Source organism: Lissotriton helveticus, chromosome 11, assembly GCF_964261635.1.
Source record: "Lissotriton helveticus chromosome 11, aLisHel1.1, whole genome shotgun sequence".
Classification (NCBI taxonomy): Eukaryota; Metazoa; Chordata; class Amphibia; order Caudata; family Salamandridae; genus Lissotriton; species Lissotriton helveticus.
In genome coordinates this window covers 561944043-561963838 of record NC_136072.1, presented here as the reverse complement: position 1 = coordinate 561963838, position 19796 = coordinate 561944043, and the positions used below count along the sequence as shown (strand labels likewise).

At 45.9% G+C, this 19796-nt stretch overlaps 1 protein-coding gene across 1 annotated transcript in view; it reads right to left on the bottom strand.

Annotated features, from left to right (window-relative positions):
* Positions 1-1203: 1203 nt before the first annotated feature.
* LOC144790684 (uncharacterized) overlaps positions 1204-19796 on the bottom strand; it is a 308552-nt gene continuing 289959 nt past the window's right edge. Inside the window, exons 10-11 of the mRNA XM_078665408.1 lie at positions 3933-4074; positions 1204-2924 (exon numbers count right to left, since the gene is read on the bottom strand). Coding sequence (XP_078521534.1) covers positions 1763-2924; positions 3933-4074 — 1304 coding nt within the window. The 3' untranslated portion in view covers positions 1204-1762. The remainder of the gene's footprint in view (positions 2925-3932; positions 4075-19796) is intronic.

The following is a 19796-nucleotide window of genomic DNA, read 5'->3' as shown; positions in this document are numbered from 1 at the left end:
CAATAAAAATATGCCCACTGATGACTTGGACCTGTTCTAGTGCCAGACTTTACAGGCCTTCGATCCAGTTCATCCTCCAAGAGGGAGTACCTTTCTAGACAGGAGTACTCCTGAAGTGGGATTTTGTCTTTCCTTTGCTTCCCATACCAGACCTATAGTGGATACAATTTTGGCTATAAACGCTTGAATTACTTTAAGCCACTGGAAATAACTGGGAGCCTTTTATACCATTGTAATCTAACTAGTCTGTACCTTTCCAGAAGAAATATGAAATCAGTTGAAATTCTGCTCCAATAGGAACAGTCATGCATCAACTACTAGGCCATGCCCCATCTGAACAGGAAAACAAACAACCCAAGACCAGCTTTCCAATAGTTAGGCCCAATTAGAGAGGGGCAAGCTTGGTACCCTTATAGCACCGTATGTAAATGATCAATCTTGGCGTACCCAAACCACTCTTGGCAATTCACGTATAAAGCAAATAGAAAAAGGACTAAAATGGTTCAATTCATCTGATGTAAGGCACAGTAGACTCAAGGCCCAACATAGTTTTCTCAAAATCCAGCACTCCTGCAAATTGCTCACTCAACTCTTAAGTTGCTTCGTCTTTGGAAACCTATAGACCTTGCATACACACTTTCAGTAATTGTCCTACAGAAGAACACCAATCCAAAAATGGCATGCACTACCGCTCATGCAGACACTGTCCTGCCACATTGGATTACCCCATACTTTCTGCCTGCCCAGATAGAAGTTCCGCCTCCTCCTGGACATTCAATCCGTGACTGAAACAGGTCCATGCTCTAACAGGAAACCGGATCAGTTCCGCCTGCAAAGTATCTTCGAATAACCCAAAACTCTAGAACCTGGCATAGCTTTTAAAGATATTTTCGGGTTCTAAAATTGGATTTTGTGGGGGTGGGGAGGGAGGGGGGTGGAGCAGCAACTAAAATAATGACTTTCAATTTTTCACTATGCTGTATGACTATGTTGCTCCCCATACTCCTGGTGTGCACATTTAATTTCCTGACCCACAGAGTATTAGATGCACACGTGCAACTGAGGGACAGCGTGTTCTTCAAGTCTTCCAAAACAGAGGCGCTTTGACATCTTTTTTTGGTAGTCAAAGGCAAGCAGTTGGTGAAAAGCAAAGTGAAAATGCAAGTTAATTTACCACCAAAATTAGGATAGAAGCTACACCAGTTGGTTGCTAAAATATTTTATTTAATAAATCAAGTAAGTTAAAACACAATTCCACAGGGGCATCAAAAATGTGACATCTACCATTTTTTAAAATCAAAAAATATAATTTAGACGACAGTTCTGGTCAGATTGATATTCTAAGAAATATTATGGGAAGGTATACTGGAATTCTAAAAGCTACTCGGAATGATCTGCACTAGCGTGTCCCTAACAACATTTAGTATAAGAGCAATATTTCAGCCCCCATGACAGCAACTCCGTTTAATAAATGTGATCTCTTTACATAATTTTTCTCCCAGTTAGATACTGGAAACGCCATCTGCTTAATAACGATAGTGAGGAACAACTGTGTTAGTGAAACATACATTTAAGGTGTGAAAATACTGCGGGGGTGGAAAGTGAAAACAGACCCATTTACATTTTGGATACTATAAACAAGAAAAACCGTAAAGAGTCAATAAAATGAGTCACTACGTGGAGAAACCCTGATGTCCCCTGCCATCTTACAGAGGCCCTTCTATTGCTCCCACTTTCTCCTCTTGAAAACACTAAAAATGTTTCAGAAAAATCTTTCAGTTCCATCACTGAAAGGGTCCTTCTCTGAAGGTGAAATTGCATCCATTGAATGGTCATTGGCTACTTCGAAGGGCTTACCCGGAAGCGCAGCCCTATCATTAACCAATGAAACTTCTGCAATAAATGCATCCTTGACATGGATATCCTCCATTTGCAGAGGTTGCAGTGCCACAGGCTGTTCAATGCTGTGTTGAAGCTCATCTTGAGCCGTGCCAATTGAGAGCATTTCCAAGTCTAGAGGCAGAGGAAGTACACCAAGATCTGGTGGTGAAAGCTCTGGGGGTACATCATGCACTGCTGAGCTAATTCTACCTAGAAGATCTGTTAAGGTTTGATTCCAAGCTAAATGGTGGTTTAAACTACTTTCGTCTTCCTCAGAAACTGCTTTATTCTGGCTATCCTCATCGCTCTCCAGTGAGTCTGCATCCTTGTCTGGGTTGTGCTCTTGAGTAATACCATGATTAGGTGAAACATTCTCAATGGCAAGGTTTGAAGAATCCTTGTTCTGACAAGTGCCAGGGCTTGTGCTCCGGTTATCATCCTCAGACATGCTTCCAGCTTCCATGGGTGGGACATCTACACCATGCCTATTGAACTCTGAGCTGTCATCATCATTAACACTTCCCTCAGGAACTTGTTCCAGATTATCTTCATGAGAGGCAGGCAAGGAAAAATATGCAAATCCTTTATTGATGGAGTTTGTGAGAGTGAAGGGCAATGTTTGCTCTGGTTCAGCTTCACTTCCAGTGTTTTGTAGACTTTGTTCTGTGGGAATAACTGTGGTCATAAAGGTATCCGGAGAGGCGTTCACATGAATAGTAATCTCTCCAACAGAATCTTTGTTCTCATCGGTGGTCTCTGCGAGGACCAGTCCCTCGCTCTCTACCTGCCTATGGGAACCTGCCCAGTCACCACTTTCAAGAGAGGTATGGTCAACAGTCAAAATACAGGGTCCTTCAGAAGTACCCAGTGGAGGCTTGATTGCATCCTCGGCCATTACAATGTCTGAGACGGGCTCAGAGAGTCGAAGTTCTGGATCCTGGTCCTCCTCATCCATACTGTGGTTACTGGTCACAGGTAGGGTGCTGCTTGTGCTACCTTCATCATCAGAACTTCTACCGCTACCTGGGACATCTTCTGAATCCCTTTAGAGACAGAAAAGCATAGGTCAGTGTTGCAACATAATGTACAGAATGTTGGGCTCCATGGATTATGGGTTAATTGTGTCAAACAAACATGCTACAGCAACGACTCAACTTGAAATGGAGTATGCAGGTCACAAGCACTATTTTACTCCTTTATTCAAGAAAGATACATTATTTGGATCCTATGAGGAATTGGTGTGTATGACGATGTATCTGAGCATTATACTTGGACTGTCAAAAAAAAAAAGAAGTGTTGGCCTAAGCTTAGAAAGCACTACTCATGTCTCTAATCTAGTATGCCTTAAACATTCTTGCACAAAGAGAAAAAGGAGAGCTGGAACCGAAACTCTTGAACTACTTTTACTAACAAAACCGTTGAAATCAATGCTTCTGAAGCTTTGATGGAGGAAAATTTACTTGATAAGCCAAACAAAGTACAAGGACAAAAACAACCCAATATGAAAAGAAAAGTACAGTTTAAATAGCAATACTCCCACTCGGGCCTCTATTATTTTCAACCAGTGCTTAATTTGGGCTAGTGGTTTTCTGTGATGGGCACCTGTGCTAGATTTTTGGGACCAAGACTAATTTTTCTTCAGACTGACAGGCAGCAAGAAACAAAAAGAAGGTGGCGGCAGAAGGAGGGAGAAAAATAAAGGAAAACAGTACCAGGGAGAAAAAGCATGAATTGCAAATGCCCTGCAAGAGTGAGCTGAAAGTATGGGAATTGTAGGTTGGTGAAAAAAAGAAAAAGAAAAAAAGCTAGGTGGTGGAATTAAGACTGCACACAATGAGGATTCTAAAACTACCGGCAGACTCCGAATACATTTGGGCCTCTGAAATGGTTTTTCCAAATGAAACGTTCAGCAAAGCATCACATATTGATCGTAATATTCGAAACCTTTAGGGCAAGACATCATTGTGTAGGGTTTCGACTGAAAAGGACCTCTCCCATCTCTATCCTAACAACAAGAGGGCAAGTCAATAACACAATCGGATCACACTGACCTGTCAGGACCAGGGCTTTTCTGCTGTTCCGTAGCACAAAGCCCACTGAGGTCCTCCCTATCAGGACTTTTCTGCTCTTCTGTGGTCTCACTCGGGAGGGAACATGTTGGATCCAGCACAACAGCTGCAGTAGAAGGCCCATCTGTACAGAAAGTAAAAAGGAAATAAAGTACCAAGCAGCACCAATCGGCATGTAGACATTACATGAACAGAGGCACAATAGTGCATGGTTCTCCAGTGGTACAAGCAGACATACTAATCAGTGGAGCGGTACGTCCTCCAGGTCAAACCAAATTACATCATCTGCAACATGATCAAAAGTTCTCAGGCTCCTATTCTGAGGGGAGAAAGGGAAGATGCTGGAGCCTGAAGGACCCCCCCAAAAAAATATATATATAAAACATTGCAGTTTACAGGAATCCATTAGAGCAGGGGTCTTCAAATTATGGGGCGCGACCCCCAGGCGGGCCGTGGAGCGATGCAAAGGGGGTCGCGCCTTCAGTGTCACTTCTGCCCTGGCCTCCAGGGCTTCAGCCCCCTTCCTCCCCCATCCTGTGTCTCAGCTCGGGCTGCTGCAGTGCAGCTCGAGCTCCTGGGGCGTCGGTTGGGCAGTGTCTTGAGTGCCCGAGTTTTTCACAGGTCTTTAAAGACCATTAGCATATTTACATGCCTTTGTTAACTGATTACCAAAGCTTAGTTTTTTAGGGCTCGGGGTGGAGCTCCGAGATCCTATTCGTACAGAAAGAAAAAAAAGTTTCTTTAGGGCTCGGGAAAGACACATTCCTTAGTGCGCGTGTTTTTATTTTATCTGAATGGTGATTGGTCCTCGCGGTGATGTATTTTTAGTAGTGTTGATGCTATTGTGCAGTTGTAATTGTCGGGCGCCATTTTGTCTGCGGTTACGTGCTCGGCAGTGCATTAATTTTAATTAGGAGCTGTCAGGGTGGCCGTGTAATGCATTCCAGATGGTGTGCACGCGTTCACCATAGAGCAGTGCGTTTGTCGGGCGCACGTCCTCCTCACGTGCACACAGGCATAGCGAGTGTCCTCAGGCGATGTCTGCATTTCTGCTGCTGATGTTGATTTTGAGCTAGTCGTATATGCAACGTCTTCTGTCGTAATTTTCATTCATGTTACGGTGACCATCTCATGACGAGTTTGGGAAGTAAATATGGCCGGTAATGCAGACACTATATTTAAACCTATTTCTTTCCGCCTACCACGGTAAACTCCTCTTGTCTCCGATTGAGGGTGCGGACACCCAGTCACAGACATACAAATAACGCGGTGCAGTGCGTGAGGGTGCAAACTATAATGGGACGCGGGCTGGGCACCTCCTTCAGTGGGCGGAGCGTGTGATGCAATAGTAGTAACGGACTCTGCAAGATGGCTGAGAAATTAAGAGGTGAGGCTCGTTTGTTTTAGTAGATCTGTGTTGCGCTTGCGCTTTGGAGGTCTGTTTCTGCTCCCGTCTAGAAACGATGCGCGCTTCTTCGCATGAGTGTTTGCTCGAGCTTAGAAGACCTCTCTGCCTGCACCCGGTACCATGCAGCGCGCAGCACGAGTGCGCCTGCTGAGCGGCACCTGGCTAACTCCACCTATAGACTTTCTACAAACCAGTTGGGTTTCGACCTGTTCTCTTACATAGTGATTGGATCTGTAAGTGATGGACGGAATGTGCGGGGAAGGGCGGGTGGGTCTTGACTTTCACTCCTGTGCCCTGTGTTATCCGGAATGGGACGTTTAACGTGTTTCAAAATGTAGGAACACCTGTTGCCTAGTTAAAACAAACCCGTGGAGGCAGGTGAGAATTAATCCTCATGAGGCCATGTATTATTTGCTTTGTTTGCCGCGTGATGTCAGAGCTGCTAGGTAAATGTGTGTCTTTGCGTGAGTTTGTTGCTTTGCGTGGAACAAACTAGGTTTGATCTATATGGAAGGTCGGTTAAACAAAGTAAATTCGGTAAACGATATTGTCTTTCTTGGGAAATTAAAACTTTAAAAATGAAGTCCAATTTTAAAAATCACAGCACAAGTAATGTGGTCGTCCAAGAAATAAGGACTGACTGAAGATGTCACATGAAATGGGGCCACATGGCATTTATGCAGGTGTGCGCGCCCCTTGTGTTGTCTGTGTGCATGAACACCTGTATGTAGGTTGACTTTGCGCATGTCGGGATGGTATCTACGCATTGATGCTTGTACGTGTGTCGGCCTCTCTGTGTGCATAAGTGAAGGTATTTCTGTGCAGCCACTTTACACTTTTGTTAATTTTGATTTATTGTAGTCATCCTTGATTTATTAAAGAAACTCCCGCTGATTCTGAGGTTTTAATTTGGGCATGTCACTGTGCGAGACAAATTCTGGCATAAATGCTACAAGGAGAATGTTCATTCAGAAAGGAAAGCTATGGGCTATTTGTTTTTACTTTCAAAAGAAATATTTTTCCTGCGGTATTTCTGCGGCTTCAGTTTTTGGAAGTACACTCTGTATTGAAGGGCCTGCATATGTCAGCGTGCATGCTAAAATCCATGTAATTAAGGCATTGCTCCAGTAACGTGGGGATTCAGTCGAAGCGTAAAGGCAGTCCTGCAACATAGGGGATTGTCAAATAACTTAATATCCAAATATTTAACTAATAGGTAGCCACTGTCAGAGACGTCCATAGCCTAAAAGAAACACATGGGTTAAACAGTGGGCACACAGCAATGCTACATGAGAAAGAACTTTTGAGTTTGGAGGACCAACACTGCAATGTTGGTTATGCCTTTCATGTAGTGAGTAGAGTAGTGAGTAGAGTAGTGAGTAGAGTAGTGAGTGTAGAGTAGTGAGTAGAGTAGTGAGTGTAGAGTAGTGAGTAGAGTAGTGAGTAGAGTAGTGAGTAGAGTAGTGAGTAGAGTAGTGAGTAGAGTAGTGAGTAGAGTAGTGAGTAGAGTAGTGAGTAGAGTAGTGAGTAGAGTAGTGAGTAGAGTAGTGAGTAGAATAGTGAGTAGAATAGTGAGTGGAGAGTAGTGAGTGGAGAGTAGTGAGTGGAGAGTAGTGAGTGGAGAGTAGTGAGTGGAGAGTAGTGAGTAGGGTAGTGAGTAGGGTAGTGAGTAGGGTAGTGAGTAGGGTAGTGAGTAGGGTAGTGAGTAGGTTAGTGAGTAGGGTAGTGAGTAGGGTAGTGAGTAGGGTAGTGAGGTGAGTAGTGAGGTGAGTAGTGAGTAGTGAGAGCAGAGTAGTGAGTAGAGTAGTGAGTAGTGAGTGCAGAGTAGTGAGTGCAGAGTAGTGAGTGCAGAGTAGTGAGTGCAGAGTAGTGAGTAGAGTAGTGAGTAGAGTAGTGAGTAGAGTAGTGAGTAGAGTAGTGAGTAGAGTAGTGAGTAGAGTAGTGAGTAGAGTAGTGAGTAGAGTAGTGAGTAGAGTAGTGAGTAGGACATCACAGGCAGCAGCTGTGCAAGCTTCTTACACTCACAAGGAGACCACAGGCAGCAGAGGTGCAAGCTTCTCACACTCACAAGAAGGACATCACAGGCAGTAACGGTGCAATATTCTCACACTCACAAGGAGATCACTGGCAGTACACCACATGAACACACTCCATAACACATAGCAACAATACATTGGCATTTACAATGCCATTAGCTCAAACTCAAATAAATCCGAGCCCGATTGCATTTCTAATGCTTGTTTATGGTTCCAGTACCCCCTGGGCCCCCACTCTGCCTATTCCTTACATTGGTATGTTTACATTTACTGCTGTAGTGTGAGGCTAATTAATCACAATTGCGTGAACGCCCTGCAAGAGCGACATTGAAGTGTGACTAGCAGAGCGAGATGGCGGCATGGTAAAGACTAATTGCAAGCACCTTTGAAAAAGGGAGATATGAATCTTTGAAACGCGTCAGGCAGATGTAGGGGTAACCTTAACTAAAATGCCTGCTTTATCAGAATAATAAAGGTTGAAGTTCAACTTACCTGTCCAGAGAGTGAGGATCCATTCGCAAGGGCAAACTTCTGGGGAATCGAATACACAGCTGGTCCTGCCGCGGAGTCGACGGACCGCCCAAGAAAATGATGGGACCTGACAGTTGGAATTATGCCAATTGTGACGGCTTTACAGGTACTTTCAAAATGATGAAAGCAGGACTTTCAGTTCTTTTTGGCCCATTGGAGCACTGCTCCCTTTGTAAAACATTGCAGTTTACAGGAATCCATTAGAGGGTAATTGAAAGAACCACAAGTACCACAATGCCTTGCAGTGACACACCGGAGGCTTAATTAATCACAATTGCTTGAAAGCCCTGCAAGACCGAAATTGAAGTGTGACTAACCGAGCGAGATGGCGGCATGGTAAAGACTAATTGCAAGCGCCTTTGAAAAAGGGGATATGAATCTTTGAAACTAGTCAGGCAGCTGTAGGGGGGAACATGAACTAAAATGCCTGCTTTATCCATACTAATATTATAAAGAGCCCAAACCTTTGAGGCAGGTAATCTCAGTAACCACAGCACCAATCACAACACCCAATATAGCGTTGGAAAGGGCAGCTGCAGCAGAAGGACATAGGCTATGCAGACTGCCACCATATACATTTAAAAGGTAAAAGAACTGTGCCAGCAAAGTAGTCCCTTGTGGGCATGTCTGCGTTCTGCTGTGGGTGTGTGCTGGGGGCTTGTGGTACGTTCCGCCCTTCATGCCATGTGAGTCGTAATTGCGCCGCATCAAGGGGCACGCTGTGGGCGTGTGTCCGCGCTGTGGGCGTGTGTCCGCCCTTCATGCCATGTGAAGCGCCAATTACGCAATTGCGCCGCATCAAGGGGCGTGCTGGGGGGGTGACAAATGCTGGGGGCGTGTGCTTCGTTCCGCACTTCATACCATCTGGGTCGTACATTAATCAGATCGTCTGCTGTGGCCGTGTGCTGGGGCGTCACAAAGGCGTTAACCTCGAAGAGTGGTAAGTAACCATTCGCAAGACTCCCTAGGGGGGACTGCCCGGTGTCTCACACATACTGGGGGTGCCGAATGCAGTGTGTGCCTTGGCCTGGGTGCATCTGAAAGGGCCAAACGCACCTGGCAGGGAGAAAAGACCGAAATTGTCGGTCTTCATGCTCCATAGACCTGTTGTCCTGCTGCGGTGTCCCGTGACCCAAGGAGGCTTTAACAGCAAACAGCAAGTTAAAGTAGAGGGAATCCCCCTCTTACACAACGCACCTTAGCGAGTGCGACACTTTTAAATCATATCACAAATCACTTAAAATTATTTGTTTATTATCACCTACACATACTCATTGGTCCGGAGGAAAGCCAGTTTTAAATCAAAAGGCCTGGCTGAAACATGTAGACCACACAGGACGAAGGAGGTCATAATTTACTCCAACGCGTCCGTTTGCCTTTTTAGTTGCTAACAGGTGCCCAGTAATTAAAATGTATCCATATACCCTCGGGTACTGGGACCCACTGTATAGCTTTTAATTTGTCACTTCCTTTCACCTACACTGCACACTCGGCGAGTATACCAGCTCCTCAGTAATCTGGAGTCGCAGCACACCCGGGACACATTCGGTGTCACTGTGGGGGGCCAGATGATTAAGCATGCCACCAACTAGGTTGGTGGGAGAGGGCTTCATGACCAAACCAAATGGTTTGCCAACATACGTACGCATTGAGTCCTATCACACAACTTAGCTAGTCCTTCTTGATAAATCATATATAACCTAGGGGATCCGGACTAGCTTTCTAGTCCTCTCTCTTTTTTGATTTGATGTCAATTTTAGTTTTGACAGTGCAATCGTATACACATGTGGTCACAACCATACCAAGGCATGCAAGTGGTTCTTTGGCCAGTCAGGTATTAACTTTGAATTATATTTGCATCACAGATAAAAATGAACTTACATCAAACAAATGTCAAAGATGCTCAGCTGATGATGGGATGATAACTCATCAGGGTGTTAAGATGAAAATATTTCTTTCTTGCACGGTATTGTCACAGCCCATTAACAGATTCATTACTCCCTTGTAGTAAAATACTATTGAACTAGCCCTTCAACCTCTGGAGTTTGACCACCTGAATTTTGTTGTGGTGTGTGGTGTTATACGAGATCTGAACAAAGTGTTGTTTTTTCCTCACAAACCTAGCATGGGGCCTCTGATTTCAAGGAAGTTCTTTGCCACATTTTTTCAAAGTGATTGAACTGGCCACACTTCCAGCATTCTTGTCCAATTATGGGGCAGATCACTCTGATCCTGTCCTGATTTTACTCCTTCCCACTCAACCTTAACCAGCTCCCTTTCCTTCTTTCCTACCAATCCCCATCTACTTTACCATCATATTCCCATTCCACCCTCACTTTAACCCTTTCCAGCACCGTATCCATCCTTTCTACCTCATCACATTATTTCCTCTCATGGAACCCTTTTATACCTTTGCTGCCCTCTCCAACATCTAAGTGTAGGAGAGTAGGATCTGCTTACTATGGTTACCCCCACTTTCTGCTGGTGTTTCACAGTTTCTCGACTTTTGTCTGGCTGGGGCCCTGCTAACCAGGACCCCAGACTAGCTGCTTTCTCTCTATAATGATTGCATGTACATTAGGTACACTCCAGATTGGTTACTGGGTTACCCTTGTGAGTCCCTGGTATATGGTACCTTAGGTACTAAGGGCATCGGTACCCCAGAGACCTACCAGGGGCTGAAGCATGCATTATGCCAACCCTAAGAAGCCTTCCAAAATGGCACCACATGTCTGCTTCTGCAGTTTGGGTAAGGTGGTGCATGCTCCCCTTACAGAGATATAGGTTACCTATATATACACCTTATATCACTGACACATATAAACCTATAAGTCACTTCTATGGCAGGCCTTACCAATCCTGAAGGCAGAGTGTTTGGTTTTGTGTGAGAGGGTGCCCAAACATGAGCTGAACCCATCTGCAGCTTTCAGAATCACTTCTCTGTAGCTGTTCTGTGATGCAGCCAGACCATATACTCTTAAGTGCATTATAATCTTGCGGTTAATGCTAACTTTGGAATGGCTGCATGGAAACATGTCGTGTTTGATGTCAAACACTTTGGAAGCCTACCCCCGCCCCCCCCCACCCCCCGCCAGTCCTGCCGCCAGTCCTGGCGGCGGGGGTAGAATTCTACCCTTCTAGAGGGACAAGTACACACTAACTTTCACAGTAATAGTTTAAAAGAGCCCTGGCATCACAAACTGGAGGCCACAGACACAGGTCTGACCTCCTGCTGCTGGACAAAACTCCAGCAGGGGAGGCCTTGACAATAGGTTTCTGGTCACAGGGAGGTGTAACCACCTCTCCAGTCAGGCTTTAGCGTATTGGGACTGGGTGGGTGCATTCAGAGAATGCTTTTCAGACGGTGCTGGGCGCACACTTGGGGTCCCTGTGCATACCCCAGTACAAACCGGTTGCAGGGGCACTCAGCCCCTGCTCTGGCACGAAACAGGACAAAGGGGAAGGGGTGTAACCACCCCCACCCTAGGTCCTCCCATAGGTGGGACCCTAAAGTTAGTCCAACCCCTAAACTTAGTATAAGTATAAGAACCCAGTCCTTAGGATTTTAGATTACCCTGGACGAAACTCTGCAACATTATTCCTGAACCTTCGACATTCAATTTCGACTAGAAGACAGAAGAATCTCCCTTGGGGTCAAGGAGTGACTCCCCTGTTCAAACAGGCACCAAAGAAGCATCTAGCCGGTTTGCCTTTCCGAGGCTCCCGCCGGATCCCGAAGGATTTGCAACACCGGACCCAGACTTCCAGACATCTCCGAGGCCGTCACGGGATCACAGCAAAGCTGAGACCCGCAGCCATCACGAGAGACGTGGCACCGGAACCCCTGGACACCGTGCACATTTGCTAGTGCATCGACTTCCCAAGCTTTCCCGAAGTTGTGCATTGGGCTACTTGTAGTCCAAACCCAAGGCACCATTTGCACCGAAGATTGTGAGCCTCCACTCAACGAGTGTTCCGTGGGCCCGCTTTTAGCATTTCCGCGCGAGGCTCCTTCGTGATCCCTGGTCCGTCGACTGGTGGGTCCCCCCGAAGGTAACTTCTGTTTCTTGGGCTTCCCTGGTTGCTCCAGGCGTGCTCTGACTCCACTCCAAAGGGTGAGTCCCTCAGACCTTGCTGGTCTGCACCGAAGACAATCTTTGCTTTCTGCTTGGGTTGCTGTTGCCAAGACGTGTTAGGTCCAATCCAGATACAGACGCTGCAGCACTCCACATCCTTAGTGGAACAGCTATAAACCAGCTCCTGGTCATCATCGACACCTCCTGGTCCTCGTGGCTTACGAGTCAAGCTTCACCTTATTCACGTGAAATCACCAGACATCGGTTGGCATCGTCTCCTCACCTTCCTGGTCACAGGCTAGTGACCCAGACTCTGCCCCCTCTGCTTTCAGGTTCTTCAGATCTTCGATCCACCCTTGGATCAATCCGGACACTTTTCACCTGGTCGCCTGCAGCACTTTTCAGCAGCTCGCCATTGAAATAGACGACTAAACCAGACACCAAAAGACACCTATGCATCCGGTTTCCCTGGTTGAGGTAACTCGAGTATTCCGGTGCTCCCGTGGGTATTGACTCTAGAACTGCCTAGTTCTAAAGGGGTTTTGTCCTAGTCCACTCCTAAGTGTGCTTAACTTGTAATTTTCCAACCGCGACTTTCCCCATAGAAGTTAACGATGATTCACGGCTGTGTTTAGACACTGTATGCGTCCCCCATGGGTCCCCTATGTCACTACCTTGGGTGGTTCCTAGGGGCCCCAGTGGTTCTAAAGGCTCTAGGCCTTGTATCTATGCCAGTCGTGGTTCTTATACCACTCTTAGTATATGGTTTGTGACGCCCCTAGTGCTCATCATATATTGTGCTAATTTACTGTGTGTTGAATAAGTTTACTTGTGTACTTTTGCCACTAGCCTCATAAAGAGACTAGGGGGATGTGTTTAGAATACATACATATATTTTATATATACACTTGGTGTGGTTCTCCTTTCATTTGGTCATTACATGAGATTATAGACTGGTAAAACAAGCTGCTTTGCATTCCTCCAAGCCTTGGCCTGAAGGCTGCTCTCCACCGCTACCACTAGGATAGCTTTCTATAAGGTTGTCTTTAACCTACCATCAATAAGGGGTCGTGTCGACTGGTGCAAGGTGCCCACTAGAATAGTGGACAGCATATGCCAGGCCAACTTCTCCCACTAAGCCCCTCTCCTAAAGTCCTCCAGTGCACTTTCTACTTACTTGCCACTCACCATGGCCCAATTCCTTTTCTGCTCTTCTCTCCCTTTCTCTCTCCTCCTTCACTTTCTTCCATTTTACTCAACTGCTCCTCAGCCCTACTGTAATCCCTTGTGCTCCCAGCTTCATCCCTCCTGACTCTTCCTGCTCTCCTTGTTGATCCTTCCTCTGCCCCCATCTTGCTCTCCCCCATCTGCTTCACTTCTCCATTCTGTACCCGTCCCATCCTCTCCCACTTGCTTCCGGCACACACCATCTCTTTACCCATCTGTTCCCATTACTTTAACCCCTTTACTCTGCCTGCTTTCATCCATTTCACACTAGCACTAATGTAACTTATCCCAATAAGTTTCCTTATCTTCTCCGACCCCTCTACTCCCCCATTCTTTCATCTCCATTTTTCTTCCCCAGACCCATTCCGGTCTTATCATCCCCTACCTTCCAAAACGCATCTTACATCTCTCCCAGTCTGTTCCCATTCTTTCTACCACCCGTTTGTTCATTACCTGCCTGCTCTTACTTCAATCCCTTTTCCTGTTCTTCCAAACATACCTTACCTCTCCCCACCTGCTTTTTCTCGCCTCCTCTTACACCTCCACTCTACCCACCTGTTCTCCCTTCTGCCAATTCTCTTCCACACATTACCTTTCTTCCCGTCTGCTCCCAAACCCTCACTCACCTAGCCACTCCCGCTTCTAGCACTCCTGACCACAGCTTACCTCTCTCGTTCTGCTCCCTCTCCATCCCGATCACCCTCATTTACATTACCCTTGCATGCTGTATTTTCTGTTCCTTCCTCTGCCATCTTGCATAAGCACTGGATCTCGCCAAATCATCTCAAATTCCTTTCCTCCTCACTCCCATTTTCCTCTGCCTGCTTTCGATTGTGCCCCTAACCCTGCCTTCCTGCATACAGCTTACCTCTATGTGGTCAGTAAAGAGAAGGGGTCCCAGTAGCCATGGAACATAAAACCACAAAAATGAAAAATAATCAAGAACACATAAATTGAAACCACATTGTTTACTTCACAATGGGAATGCTTATCGAATATGCAAGGATAAATACACACAATAATAGAACACTCGTTTCGGTGGTGCCCCAAGGAGGGAGAAGGGATGGGACGGTGTAGTGAAGGTGAGGAATTGGTGAGGAAAGAAGTGGCGATTCAATAGTGACAGTAAAATCAGCAATTGTCAATCGTTTGACAGAGTTACACACTATGTACAGAAAAAAATAAGACACAAAATGTTCATAAGAAAGTTCGAGAAAGTCATCCTCCAGGTTATCCAATAAATGTAGACAGTGGGGAATGGAGATGACACACGGAAATGGATATCGACGTTTCGACCCTCAGGAATGCAGATATCAATAGTTATCTTGCTGGGGGGTCTTCATCAGGACTGGGGGACACATAACCTAGTAAATGTATAGAAATATATATACATTATGAATACGGGATAGAACTCCCTGTATTTAGTTCAAACAAAGTAGCACATTACACTAGGGTTTGGATGCAGTAAATGAATTAAAATCCCATACATTAGGTTGGGACACAATAATTACTAACAATCGCGTCATATTGGGGTGTCAGTTTCAATTTACACTGATCATGAGCACGTGGCAAAAAGCTGGATCCAACATGGTGGAGGGGAGCAAGGTGGCACTAGGATGGTGGGTGCCGGCAGGGTTCTGGTAAATAAAGTGCCAGATCAAGAAAAAACCAAAAAGAACTATGGGGACTACATGAGACTGTACATACATACCGGACCTACAAAGTAGAAGTGGGACTAGGAAGGACTTACCACAGTAGTGGTGTCTGAAGGACCGAATCAATTGCGCAGAGAGACAACCTGGATGATCTGTGGAATAAATCCAAAGTTGAAATGCGTACCTTAACGCTTGCAGGGCAAAAATGGGTGGAGGTGGTTGGAGAAACTCACCGTTATATGCACCAAACGTGGTGAGGTGGTGCCGGATAGGGCATAGAGTTGAGGATGTCTTCAAGGTACACTTCTATCTAAAAATGAGGTAGAGGTGTGTAAGGGACCCTAGCGCGAACGACGTCAGCACCGTGAAAGGGGCAGAGGAAAAGGACTTACCCCGCTATCGTGAAACAGACGAATCCGACAAGGATAATTGAATAAGGCAGTCAGGTAGCTCAACAGTGGCTGTCTAGTGGGGAAAACATAGATTGCATAAGGAATTGCTGGTATATGTCGTGTGGAAACACAGACATGTGAAAACCAGTTACAGTATAGCCCAACTCGCGCACTGCTTACCGGACTGGGAATTAATCCGTCTACGATCGCAATGTGGAGTCTCAAAGGCGGTGCAGAGTACCGGGGTCAGTCCGGTAGGGAAGCTCGCACGAGGCGGTCTCCTGTGAAAAACATGGAGTATGTTGTCAGATGGCGGTATATGGCGGTTAAGTGCACAAACACCTGAAAACCTGCTGCAGTACGGCATATCAGGACGCCGGCTGCTTGCTTACCGGTCTAGGAAAGAATCCGTCTAAGATCGCGGGCTCGCGTCTGAAGGCGGCGCGGGTTTCCGGGAATCTTAAAATCACTGTGGCAACCTGGTCACGAGGTCTGGTCACATGGTCTGGGCGTAAGCAACCTGCATGTCGTTACTAAGCGACATGTAAACAAAGGATATAGTAGACATCCTTCGTGGTAGCTAGCGAGGCAGAATAGTGACATTGACACAAAATGTCGGTGCAGGCAGAAGGCAAAGACATGGATCCTGCACAGGGGAGTAATGGGCACAGATCGTATTAGGCAACAGGAAAGCCGCGTATTGAGCGGACAGATGATTCAAAGGAAATAGACAGACCAAATCCCGAGGGATGCAGGGCGGAGGTCCGTGCTAATAGGAATAAAAATAATTGTAAATAAAAATATAAAAAATTATAAATATATAAAGAGGGGTTCAGCATGTAAATCGGGCAGATCGGTACACCCAGGGAAAAAGTATAATGGTTAACTCCACAATATGAAATGCACACAATAGATGGAACAATAAAAGTCATAGTGAGGATGTTAAAAACTGCTAATACACTAAAATAGCATAGATACAGTTGGCGTACCACACACAAGCGGGTAAAGGCCATGAATGATTACAATAAGCTAATACTGGCGCATACAGAATAGTGGCGTACCTCGCACATGCGGGTAAAGGCCAGTGTGAATCGGACCAGGAGAAACATTAAGTCAGACATGCCAATTGCGAAAAAGAACTGTCTTGTTCATTGAGCCCTGATTCAATGGAGTCAAAAGTCAGCATCCATCTAAGTTCACGGGTGTTTAGGATGTCTGCAATGTTCCCACCCCGGGGTCCCAGTATGGCTCGTTCAATTATCACCCATTTCATGCATTCAGGAGAGTGACCTGCTGATGAGAAATGGTCGACCATGGGGGCACCAGGGACTTGGCAGCGAATTCTGCTCATGTGCTGGAGTATCCTGCTCTTAGCTTTCTGCTGAGTCTGACCAATATATAACAAATTGCACGGACATAGGATGGCGTAGATGACATTGACCGTGTTACAATTTGTGTGACTCTTGAGTGGGATCTTGTGATGGCGATATGTGAATTCTTTGGTCTGTATTGTACTGTCACAAGCTTTGCAGCACCCACATCGAAAGTGTCCCAGGATAGGAGGTAGGTTCCACATGGTGTTAATGGTGGGGGCCTCAGGGGTCCTAAGGAGAGAACGGACCACATGATCTTTGACACTACGTGCTTTTTTGAAAGCGTGTAGTGGTAGTTCTGTTTGCTGGATGTCATCCGATATCAATTTCCAATGGTTGTTGATGATGCGTTTTATTCTGTTGCTCTGGGTGTTAAACGTGGTAACGCACACAAGTCTCTGTTCTGTCTGATCATTGTCGGTTTTAGGAATCAGTAACTCCTCACGAGGGTAGAACCAGGCTCTTTTACTCGCCCTCTTGACCAACTGTTTAGGGTAGCCTCTGCTAAGGAGTCTCTGCTTAAGATCTTCTGATTCGGTAAAATAATGTTCTTTGGTGGAGCAATTTCGACGGAGGCGTAGAAATTGCCCGAATGGCAGGTTATCGCGCAGTGCTCGAGGGTGGTGACTGCCGTAATTTAGAAGGGAATTTCTTTCGGCAGGTTTACGGTAAAGTCTGGTCAGTAAGTGACCTGCGTTCTCAAATAGTGAGATCCAAAAAATTGATTTGGTGGTTGTCAGATTGGATGGTGAATTTTAAGAATTCGGATTGAGCATTCAGCCATTCAAAAAACCCCATCAGTTGTTCCAAATTGCCTTGCCAGATCAATAGGACATCGTCAATATATCTCATCCAGAGACCGAGATGGTCTCTGAATGGATTGATGGAATTAAGTACCGTGTCCTGTTCGAAGGCGGCCATGTATAGAATGGCTACGTCCGGGGCAAAAGGCGCTCCCATGGCTACTCCCGATGTCTGCATATAAAATTTGTCCTTGAAGATGAAAAAGTTCTTAGTCATTGCTATACGTAGCAGAGCCACTATAAACTCCGTAGGTACTTGGACCGGGGAAGGTCGTTGATGTAGGCAGCGAGCAATAACCATTAAGGCTTCCTGTTGGGGGATACATGTGTACAATGACACGACGTCGCAGGTAGCTAAGAGTTGTTGGTTCACATCAAAGGGTAGTCGTTCTACGATGTTTATAGTGTGCATAGTATCACGGAGATAGGCCGGAGTGGCCTCTGCAATGGGCTTCAGAAAAAAGTCGATGTATTGTCCCAGAGGCTCCAGGATCGAGCCACAACCAGATACTATAGGTCTACCAGGGGGATCAACCATTGATTTATGTATCTTGGGTAGAGTATAGATGGTTGCCAGCCGTGGGTGTGGTTTATTCAGAAACTTGAACTCATGTTCGGATAGGAATCCTTGGTCTAAGCCAGCTGTAGTGATTTCAAGAATTTCACGTGCAATTGCCTGGGAGGGGTCTGCTCGTAAAAGATGGTAACTGGTGCCGTCATTCAGTTGGCGCAGAATCTCTAGTTCATAAGAGCTGGTATCCTGTACCACAATGGCACCACCCTTATCGGCAGGTTTGATGACAAATTTGGTGTTCTTAGATAGTGATTGTAGGGCCAATTTCTCTTCTTTACTGGTGTTAAATCTGGTGTAGATTTTGGTTCCTAGAAGTTGTAGAACATCCCGTAGTACGACTGATTCATATGCCAATATCTTGTGTGACATAGCAGTGCTGAAAGGAACAAAGGTAGAGGGAGGTCTAAGGCCAGTAACAGATGATTGTACACTGGGTTCAGAGTTTCTGAAGAAATATTTCAATCTGATTTTGCAAAAGAATTTAAATAATTCAGTGCGAATCGCAAAAGAATCAGGGTGGCTAGTAGGGACATAGGAAAGACCTTTTTCCAATATTTTGATTTCATCGTCATTTAGAGTTTCCTTCGATATATTGACAACAGGGCTGGCTGTGTCTGGAGGAGCTCCTCCCAGAAGACATAGTCGAGGGTGGGTTGGTACCTCTGATGTATTGATGTTGGCTACCATCTGTAGGTCTTGTTGCGGGTGACACGTTCCCCGTGCTGAGGCTCCGACTGGAAATGTACTTGTTTTTGTTGCTGTTGGCCACGACCACCATTCCAGGTATTGGTGTTCTGGTGAGATCCACGTTGTTGGCCGCGCGGCCAGAAATGGCCTCTGCCTCGAGGTGGGCGCCATGTGCCCTGGCGTTGCCCTAAAAAAGGGGTGGACTGGTATTGCTGGTGGTAACCAGGGTCCGAATAATTTTGTTGATAGCTAGGGCCGGATTGGTCTTGTTCGCCTTCCGAGCTGTAAGAGGAGTCGGAAAAGGTGTAGTAGTTCCGTCTGCCTCTGGACGATCCTCGGCCGCGGTTAAGGAATCTTCCTTGGTTGTCTTGCTTGAAATGATCCTCTTGGAGATACGGATATGTTTTCTTTTTGTCGTACAATCTAATGTCCCGTGCAAGTTTCTCCAGTTTGCGGTTCTGAGTTGTTAAGTCAAAATCGTGGAGTGAGGTGTGTAGGTTGCTGATAGTCTCTTTTGCACTTTCAAAGTTAGGATCAGCGGTAATTTCAGCTTTTAAAGTGTTAATTTCAGCAGTGATTAGTTTGACTTGGTCCGCGGCAGTTTCAACGCCGAGGACCATCCAGTGACGGCTGCAGTTATTGGCCACGTGACTGAAACCCTCCCTGAATTTGGGTACCTCCACGAAGATAGCTGGCTCAATCTTGATTTGCAGACCAATCTGGATGACGTTTTCCTTGAGATACCTGGTAAGCAGGTGACCATGCCACCGAGTCCGGATCAGCTTCTTCTCCAAACGCTCAAGTCTGGAGATCTTGTCCTTCAGTGTGAAATCGATCGTGGGAATATCGGAAGAGATGAACAAATTGTTCTGATCTTCAAGTAGCTTGTCTATATATTCCTCAGAGTAGGAAAGCAATTCGGCCATAATGTGCTAAGCTCAAATGAATTGAACATGAAAAGAAACCTCGCAGAAAAGCTTCTGCTCGAAGTAAATTGTTAATAGGGGGGGTTTTACCCAGTAGAAGGTACGGGGACCTGGGTAGTTAAATCAGTAAAGAGAAGGGGTCCCAGTAGCCATGGAAC